At 46.8% G+C, this 10,603-nt stretch overlaps 1 protein-coding gene across 1 annotated transcript in view; it reads right to left on the bottom strand.

Annotated features, from left to right (window-relative positions):
* Window positions 1-3,530: 3,530 nt before the first annotated feature.
* Window positions 3,531-10,603, bottom strand: part of RRAS (RAS related) — a 153,689-nt gene continuing 146,616 nt past the window's right edge. Inside the window, exons 5-6 of the mRNA XM_078655281.1 lie at window positions 9,446-9,564; window positions 3,531-8,728 (exon numbers count right to left, since the gene is read on the bottom strand). Coding sequence (XP_078511407.1) covers window positions 8,641-8,728; window positions 9,446-9,564 — 207 coding nt within the window. The 3' untranslated portion in view covers window positions 3,531-8,640. The remainder of the gene's footprint in view (window positions 8,729-9,445; window positions 9,565-10,603) is intronic.

The raw sequence follows: 10,603 nt of genomic DNA, 5'->3' as shown, positions 1-10,603 counted from the left end.
GGTCGAGCGGCAGGCAGAGGTTGCAGACTAGATGCTGGTCCTTCTGAGCATATTTGTGGTGGCAATTGGTGCAAAACTTGGAGGGGTTTTGTCTATTCCTGCACTCAGGGAGCCCCGTGTGTGCGCATTCTCGTGTGATCGCTGAGTTCTCTTGAAATTTTCTTCTCCTTAGTAGTCCGGGCTAACTGGCCTGTAGTCGGGTGCAATGACAACCTTCGATTATGTTGATTTTTCCCGTTTTTCGTCGATTCCTCTTCCAAAACTCTGGAATTCTTCAACAATGATCAGGACCAAACGGCGGAAAAAAGAATCTGAAGATGGCGACCAAAGGTGAGAGCTTCAGGAGGAAGCGCGTCGATATCACGAAAGACACCAAATGGTGGTATGTCGATGCTTAACTGGGTCACGAAAAAAAAAGGGAAAAAAAGACAATTTGTGACCCACCACTAGATGGCGGAATAATGCACAGCATAGTGAATCAAGAAAGATTCACGCTGCAAAACTCTTGAATGTAATACACAATCCCGTTCTAAACAATCTCCGCACTCTTCTCCATATTGAAATTGTATTCTTATAAAGTTAAAATTGTCTTGTTATTAAACGCTGCTGACTGTCGTTTAACATGAAGGTGTTAATTTGAGAGCTATAACCAGGGCGACTGGAAGTATGCTCCAGGGGAGGCCCAAGATATACATGGGTTGCACATGGTCTTTAAAGACCTGTGAAAAACTAGGGCATGCCGGAGATAAGACTCCAGACACTGCCCAGATGAGCCCCCAGCAGCTCGAGCTGCAGCAGCAGCCCAGGCTGCGACACACAAAGCCTAATGGGCCGGGAAGGAACAATGGAACATTAAGTGGTTGGGTGGAGTGCGCGCCCCCCTGAGGGGATGCTGCGCCCCCCCTAGGGGGGCGTGCCCCACAGTTTGAATACCTATGCACTAAAGGGAACTCCTTGTGTGCGAGTGTGCACATTTTCAAAGATCAAAATGCAGTCACTCAAAGTGGCGTGCACCTTGTGGAAAAGAGAAAGGCAGTTACTCAAAGTGACTTTAACCAGAAGTATCCAAGAATGCCAGCTGGTTCACTCCCACCCTCCACAAGTCCAGACGCACTTGCCGACGACTCGCGAAGAGATGGAACAACGAAACTCCAGCAACCCACACTACTTTCAAAGCCGCTGTGAACGCACTCCACCTTCTCCTCAAAATCACAAAAAACAGCCTTCCAGGACAGAATAAATGCCAACGCACACAACAGCAAAGAACTCTTCGCCATTGTCAAGGAGTTCGACAGGCCCAACAGCGGGACCACAGACATCCCACCCTCCCAAGACGTCTGCAACCAACTCAGCACCTTCTTCCACAACATCAGGCAGATCTACGACAGCTTCGACTCCCAAGACCCCGCCCCTACTCCCACCACCACCGCACGCAACCGCGCCTCACCACCATAGGTTGTGCTCAACTGGATTCCGCTCACCACAAATGACACACTCAAGACCATGAAGAGCATCCACTCCGGAACCCCATTGGATCTTTGGCGCACCATCAACTGCTCCATCGTAACTGACGACTGGAAACACGCCGAGATCAACCCCCTGCTGAAGAAACTGTTCGCCGACCCGACAGACTTCAAGAACTTCAGACCCATCTCCCTACTACCCTTTCCAGCCAAGGTCCTCGAGAAGGCCATCAATGCCCAACTCTGAGAGTTGGCATTGATGGCCAAAGAGGCCTCGTCGCCACCGATGACATCCACTCCCTCCTTGACCGGGGCAAAACCACAGCCTTAGTCCAACTGGACCTCTCAGCCGCCTTCGACACCGTCTCCCATCGCTCCCTAATCACGAGACTCCACGACGCCGGCGTCTGCGACAAGGCATTGTACTGGATCCCCTCCTTCCTGACCGGCCGGTCACAGCAAGTCAGACTGCCCCCGTGCCTCTCAGAACCTACAGAGATCAGCTGTGGAGTGCTCCAGGGCTCCTCCCTGAGCCTCACTCTCTTCAACATCTACAAGGCTCTCCTAACAGCCATTGTCAGAAGTCACAGACTAAAAACATCACCTCCTACGCCGATGACACCCAGCTGATCACCTACCTCACCAACATACCCACAGCTGCCAGAATCAACTTTCACATCGCATTGAAGGCAGTTTCTACCTGGATGCAAGACATCTGCCTCAAGCTCAACTCGGACAAGACCGAAGTACTCATCCTGGTGGCCCGCCGCTCTAGGAACCTCTCCCACCCCTAAGGACCACGCACGCAACCGCAAACTGGACTCCCTGCTCTCAATGAACCGCCAAATCAACGCAGTATACTCATCCTGTTTCCACATGCTCCACCTGCTTGGAAATACATTCAGATGGCTCCCCACAGAATCCAGAAAGACAGTCACCCACGCACGCATCACCAGGAGATTGGACTACGGCAACGCACTCCGCGCCGGCGTCACCCAGAAACCGCTCAGGAACCTACAGAACGTCCAGAACCCCGCAGCCAGACTAGTCCTCAACATACCCTGACACAGCCATAAGACTCAACACCTCCGACAACTCCACTGGCTCTCTATCAACAAGAGAATCACCTTCAAGCTCCTCACACATGCCTACAAGGCCCTCCACGACGCAGGGCCAGAATATCTGAACCACCACCTCACTTTCCAAACACCTGCCAGACAACTCCGCACTCCCCAACTCGCCCTAACCTCCATCCGACGGATCCACAGGACCGGAGGAAGATTGTTCACCTACCTCACCTCCAAAACCTGGAACAGCCTGCCACTCCACCGCAGGCAATCTGCAACATTGACCCAGTTCAGGAAGGACCTCAAGACCTGGCTCTTCGACTGAACCTTTGCACCCAGACAGTTCAGCAGCACCTCCTCAGTAACATGAGACCCTCACTGGTGAGTAGTCGTGCTTTACAAACCCTTGATTGATTAATTGAAGTAGGCTGAACCATTAGCCCATGCAGTTTCACTGAAAGTTGGCAGTGGTCCAATGTTTACTTTCCCTGAAACTTCTCAGAACGGGAAAGGGGTACGAAAGGGACTGCTACCCCTTTGCAAATGAATTACCACCCAAATATGGGGGTCTGTAAGTTTTCAGTGGTTTTCGACCACAATTATGGTTGCAAGCCACAAACACATTGCATACATTTTATTTGGAAGGGAGACTCACAACATGCCCCTTCCAAATACTGAATCGGCATCCAGTTGCAGTGCCATTTTAGTAGTCTGCAGAACTTAACTGACTACTTAAAATTGGGTTTGTAGATTGGAAAATCATTTTTTTGTAGTGGCAAACTCCGAGTCGCTGTGTTTGTGGCCAAAAAATAGTTGGTACATCTGGTCCATAGGTTGTCAGACTTTGAACATTGATAGGATGTTCCTGTGTATCTCACTAGGACACAATTTCAAAACACTTTATAATCAAACAGCTTTCGCGTTCTGAAACTTGCATACATTTCGTTTTGCTAATTTAAACCAATGCGTTTTGCAAGAAAGATGCATAGTCAAACAGAAGTTCAGTATTTACATGTTTAATAATTAAAGCAGTGATGATATTACAGGCAGTTTTGAATTAAATTCTTCTTAACTTGACATCTCCCAGGCGAGAACACAACCAACACCCCAGGCATTACTGACTGGACCAGATTTGGAACAGAGGACCTGCTTCGCAAGCACTTTCTGAGGCCCCATAATGTCTCCAAACATAGAAACAACATGTAGAAAATCTTTGGCACTGAGCTCCCCAAAACCAACCTTAGAATTGCGCCCAGTTTGGGCTACAAAAAACACACTGGACTTGTGTCCATGTGTTACGCCCACAGTATCACCAACAAGACAGGTTTGATACAGCTAATGTAAACAGTATATTTATCATTTGATTTGTCTTTAAAATAACACTTTTTAGATGCCTAGAGACAATGTATTGTGCACAAGGATCATTATTGCCATGATATAATAACAACCCTTCGATTCTCTCCCAAAATACCTCATTTAACACCAACATGCGATCTGCATATCCTTGCTCAAAATTGGTACTGTTTCACAAAGTACAACAAGCTTGTGAAAGTTCCAACAGCGACTAGAGCAGAGTAATTTGCTTGTGAGTAAAATGCACTGAGTTCACTTAAGAAAGTAGAAGTGCAAATGATGTGCATGAGTTAAGTATATAGGCATATCTTGAACTTAAATTAAGTAAAGCAGATTTACTAGGGTACTGTACAAAGACTGGGAATGCAAATATTGGTGAAAATTCATCAAGGAGAAAATTCCAAATTAGGTTTCCTGATTGCGCACAGTTTCCCCCTGTTGTTCTTTGATTTAAAGTAATCGTGTTGTAAGCTGTCTTGCTACAGACATTTTAGTAGTCCAAAATTACTTTTTTGTTGTGTTATTTCTTCCAGAAACTCCAACCCTTTTTAAAAAAAAATGTGTAAATGCCCTTTAGTAAATGCAGGAAACAAAATAACTATTTCATATGGTGATGACCACCGAAGCTTATAAGCTGTTTCTGCAACTCTCCTACAGTATATGTAATTTATATATGAAACACAAGGACATGTTTCAGAATGAGCATACATCCTATATTATACACAGATGTAAGGATAGATTACACCGGAGGCAAATTGCTTACATGTTCCATGACCTTTTGAGAATCGGCGCTATTGTGATTACTTCATCTCCTTAGTAGCAGAGGGAAGGTGTTTGAGTCTCCACCACTTGTGCAATGAGATGGGCAGCCAGGATATAGTTTTTCCTTCTCCTCGACTATTTTAATCAGGTTTGACATGAACAATCCATTGTCAACCCGTACAGCAGTGGATCATGACACCTGCCCCTTTTGGGGTGTTAAATTATTCTTTCTTTAACATTATATCATCACTGATGTCTGTCCACCAGCCTTGATTGGGCTGCCACATCCTGGCTACTGTTTGGAGCAAGACAACATCCAATTTTTCCCACTCCTCTAGCTGACCATCTCCACTCACTCGCGGCTTGATGAATGAATGAATGAAGTAACATTTGTAAAGCACCTGGTTACCCGAGGGCATCCGAGCACTAATAATGGCGCAGGTACAGACACTATATTAATCTTGAACATTTGCAATCTTCAGCTGATCTCTTTGCTTTCACTACCTCTCTCCCATTCTTTGTAATGCAGGTTGGATGTGCCCATTCCTCTTGCTTTCTGTTTTGCCCCAATAGGTGGTTCTCACATCCTGTCATCTAAAGAGAATATGAAATGTCCCATTTCAAGTACAGCTGATCCTCTTTCTAGACCAGATGTCCCTTAATGGGATATCAAATTAAGAAGATACTGTCCAAGCAGTTTGTCAATCACACCTACAAGGTCTTACAGCGGTCACCTCCAGCAACACTAAATAAAGTCAAATCTGCCGTGGTCTTGCACCCCTTCGTTAGGTGTTAATTGGCCCCCGTCACTAGGGCCTCCTTCCCTCAGTTGTAGCTTTTATTCAATAATACTTGTGATTTGTAATATTGCTGAACAGTTCGCAAGTATAGGCCTACAAGCCCAGCCATGCAAAGTGCATTCAGAAAAAGAAAACCAAGATGGATTGATTGACCCTGCGGATTTGGGGCTGGTAGCAGCTATGTTGTTCTCAAGTTTCTGTAGGCATTTACATTTTCCATTTTCTAACCGAAGAATACATGAGCATTCTGAAAACTTATACCATCTTTGTTCTTCCTTTATTGGTCCTGTATAACTCATCACAAGGGTTGACATGATTTCCTCAACAGATGTCAGAAACTGTGGTATCTTTTATCAACGTCCCCCTATTTTCGGCACTTACTTTACTATTTGCACAACTTTTATATTTAACCCCTTGGGCGCGGCCGCAATTCTGCGCCTGTGCGGCCGTTTTAATGAGTGGGTGGGATCATGACGGCCCCCAGCCGTCATCAGCACACGCCCACTGTGATGCATGACGGACTGGGGCCGTCATCAGCATGGAAGGGGTTAAACTGTACCGTTTTCTTTCTCTCACTCAATAAAAACAATTTGCACTGGGAGATTGAACATTTTCTTTCACCTCTCCTCATAGGCTCCCTATTTGAAGCTGTCAAATGTTGATGGATGAGATGCCAGATTTTTGAAGTACTGGTACCATGCAGGCCAGCCCACACTCACCTGTTCTGGGTGTCTGCTGATGTACATTTTTACTACTACATTTTTAATCCTTGGGAGACCAGTAAGGCACAAGATTTGACCACAACGCTTCCCAGCTATCCTCTGTAAGGAAAATTAAGAATTCCCAATCTCCAGCCTCTCACATCAGAGCAGGAGTTCATTCTCTGTGTGTGTGACAAGAAGTGTTGAGTTCCAGCTGACCTGCACCCCGAGAACAAAAATCCACTCATTGGCACGTCCTGTGAGAAGAGGTTAGACAGTCGTGAGCCTCTGCTCTGAACGGATTGCCGCTGCCGGTCGTCTCTAGCGACATTATGTGTGGCATTCAACTTCTGTCCTTTTCGTGCATGGACAGACTTGGACATAGCTAATTGTGTACAGAGGGCTGGTCCTTGGTTACCAGTCCATCCGGCTTGTTCTGGGGATATTCCCCTCAGGTAAACGTTGTATTGTCCTAAAGTCTGCAGACGTCCTGGCTTCCAAACCCAACAGGGAAAAATATAATCTGCACAGGTGCATCGTGGGCTTACACCTAATGTCATATGGACTGGCCATTTAGCAAGGCACTAAGAGTGAATGCTGAGACTAAACCGAGGACATCACTCGCACAGTCAATAATGGTCAGCCACCAATGGTCAGTGAACGCCACTTAACACAATCCTTCATCTGCACTGCTCGTGTGCAGGCAGAAATGGTGAATGCAAGTCACTGCACGAAGGCAATCACTAGCACTGTTCATGGCCTGGCACTATTGGTGAGTTGCATGTCACTGCACTAAGGCCATCACTAGCACTGTTCATGGCCTGGAACCATTGGTGAGTGCAAGTCACTGCACGAAGGGCATCACTAGCACTGTTCACTACCACGGTTCATGGCCTGGCACTATTGGTGAGTGCAAGTCACTGCACGAAGGCCATCACTAGCACTGTTCATGGCCTGGGACTATTGGTGAGTGCAAGTCACTGCACGAAGGCCATCGCTAGCACTGTTCACTAGCACTGTCCATGGCCTGGCACTATTGGTGAGTGCAAGTCACTGCACGAAGGCCATCACTAGCACTGTTCATGGCCTGGCACTATTGGTGAGTGCAAGTCACTGCACGAAGGCCATCACTAGCACTGGTCATAGCCAGGCACCTTTGGTGAGTGCATGTCACTGCACGAAGACCATCACTAGCACTGTTAATGGGAGGCACTATTGGTGAGTGCAAGTCACTGCACGAAGGCCATCACTAGCACTGTTCATGGCCTGGCACCATTGGTGAGTGCAAGTCACTGCACGAAGGCCATCACTAGCACTGTTCATGGCCTAGCATTATTGGTGAGTGCAAGTCACTGCACGAAGGCCATCACTAGCACTGTTCATGGCCTGGCACTATTGGTGAGTGCAAGTCACTGCACGAAGGCCATCACTAGCACTGTTCATGGCCTAGCAATATTGGTGAGTGCAAGTCACTGCACGAAGGCCATCACTAGCACTGTTCATGGCCAGGCACCATTGGTGAGTGAAAGTCACCAGTCTTTAACCAGCACTTGTAAGGAGAGGCACTAATGGTGAATGCAGGACACCAAGCACAGAGTTAACCGGCACTACTAACCGCCTGGCATTAGTGGTGAATGAGGGTCACCAAAAAACAGAATCACCGCTCTGCCAATGACCAGTTACAAATTGCCAGTGCAGGTCATTAAACACAGGATTCACCAGCACTGTCCACAGCAAAAGTACCAGTGGTCAAGAAGGTTACTTACTAGATGGGTCTTCATCAACATTGCGGGCCTTGATTTCTTAGTAGTAAGTAACAGGCGGTAGCGGAACCTACTTTGCCACATTTGTCTCTTGTCATTATAAACCCATCCAATACAAAAAGAGTGATATAAAATGGATACATATATACAGCCTACATATTTACATGCAGATACCCCACAGAGAATCTGGTATACAAAAGAATCAAGCATCGGCACTGACGGAGGAGCGTGTGCAAAGTACTGGAGCCCCCTTAGTGGCCAGGATACCACCCTTGGACAAGGACATCATTCTCCACCACATTCCACATCTCCCTGGGTCAGGTTAATCCCAGCGTCACTCCCTTCCAACCCCGTTCAGGGATGTGACCTTGCTGTATCCACCAAGGAAGGCTTTCTTGGACTAAAGAAGTATATTAAAAATCAGTATCCTACCCCCTCACCATGGCAGAGTTACTGGGTTGCAGGGTATACCACAGGAATCCCAGAATTAAGACATGGGTGCATCCCCTACCAAGCCGAAAAGTGGTGAGGGGACAGAGTTGGCAGTGTGTGTGCATATGGGTGAGCTGTAGAAGGAACTGGCCCATGTTGTTGAGTCCAGGCTCATGAGCACTGTGAAAACGTAATGGTCAGAAAGTCAGGAGGGAGGCAGGAGAGAAAGGTACCGGATTCTTCCCCCTTTGCCTGACTTTCTCCATCACCTGGAGCGTTCCCTCCACTGCGGCAGCAGTTTAAAGAATGACGCAGGGACATCCCTTCGATTCCTTCTTCTTGGGGCTCACGCTTGGGGTGGGCGGGCTCTCCAGCTCGTGGAATTTTCTGCAGAAGATAGGAGAGAAGTCAGCTCAGGCTTTGCAATATGTCAAAGAGGAGGCAGAAAAAAACGACACTTGCAGTTTGCTGCAACATAATACACAATGCCTATATGAAATGTTAACTTGCCTCATCCCCAGATCTTACATACCCCATGAATCAACAGCGTTATTCTTAACACCAAACCATACCACACATATGTTGCTTGCAGGTCCCTTACCCTTTGCCTGCCTCATCCCAGACACTAAATTGTACCATTGCACTAAGCCCCAGCAGCCACACAGCTGCAATAGCACTAACTCCCACCTTTACCAAGAATGCTTGCACTCAGCACCACCACACACTCCATAACAGTCCACTTGCATGAAATAGCTCACAGTTGCTAGAGCAGCAGGTCTCAATTTGAGATTCTGTTGTGTATGATTGTGCAAACATACATACCAGACAGCGCTGTTAGGGCCACAGACAGTTAAGTCAGCCTTTAAGAGCTTACTATTGACAAAGATGTGCTATGCAAACACCAGTCCCTACAGATCAGAGGTTGGTGGCAGGCACTAACTAGCACATAGGACCTCCATCACACCTACAAGAATTAGGTTTGCTGCCTCAGTGACTGTGATTCATATTCTGCCCAGAGTAGTGAGTACTGCTTCAACATAACTTATGGGTATGCAGGCTGCTGCAAGTGGGAGAAGGTTAAAGGTGGGGCGTGGGGATATTCACCTGATCGCGCGCACCAGCTCATGGAAAGATTCGTCCACGTTCATACGGATCTTAGCAGAAGCCTCAATGTACGGAATTCGGTTCTCTCGTGCAAAACTCATTGCTTCTTCTTTGGGCACCTGTGGCGAAAAGAAGGGGAGCGGAGGGGCAGGTAAGTAAAGAGCAAAAGACAACAGATCCACCAAAGGAATATTGGGAGAGATGAATATGTGGCACGGATGAGAAAGGAGGAAAAGGGAGGGACAGAAGGAGTGGATGCAAAAAATAGAAGAGACAATAGCAAGGAAGAAGGAAAAAGTAGTGCCGGAGAAGAATAAAGAGAAGTGGGAGGGACATGGCAGATTGAAAACAGAGTTAAAGAAACTCAATAAAGCAGATGAAAAGGAGGAGTCTGGAACAAAAATAAATAGATAAAAATGTCAGTGGCAGCAAGAGGAGCAGATGGAAAATAGAGAGACAGTGGGAGATGGTTGAAAAGGGAGGTCGAGAGTGAAGGAAAAGAAACAATCAAATAGAGAAAAGGAGAGGAACAGAAGAATTAGGCAGAAAGAGGAAGAGAGACATGGAAAAATAAATATGGAATGTTACATGGAGCTGACAGAAGAAGGATAGGAGTAAGTCCTCAAAGGCATAAGAGTATCAAACCCTAGGTATCCATTCAAGAACATGTCAAATCAGGAACTAGAAGCAGTAAATTCACTGGCTTATGACGCTTCTATCACAATCAACCCAGTGAACAAAGGCAGAGCTATTGTCATTATGTCCACCCCAGACTACAATGTCTCTAACAATTGGCTGAACAGAGATATTACAACCCCATCAGGCATGATTCCACCACAAGACTTACTCCTCAAATCAATTCCTCAGTGCTGACAGCTGAAACCCAGGGCTGGTCGTCGCAACTGCAGCAAGATTGCGGACTTTGGCTTACAGGCACAACAACTGACTATGAGCAGGACAGCACACCACTACCCACCACATTCCTTCAATATAGCACGGGAAAGGGGCAGGAACAACAATCGGGCGGCAGTATTAGAACCCCACAGTAGAACACAAGACATCACTATCACCTGTGTTACTGCTTTTACGCCTAATGTCAAACCAGATACAGAAAATCATACCCTAAGCATTGGTCCATCCTACGACGGACCTATTTAC

Source organism: Lissotriton helveticus, chromosome 7 (genome assembly GCF_964261635.1).
Source record: "Lissotriton helveticus chromosome 7, aLisHel1.1, whole genome shotgun sequence".
Lineage (NCBI taxonomy): Eukaryota > Metazoa > Chordata > Amphibia > Caudata > Salamandridae > Lissotriton > Lissotriton helveticus.
This window is presented reverse-complemented; position numbering and strand designations above follow the sequence as displayed.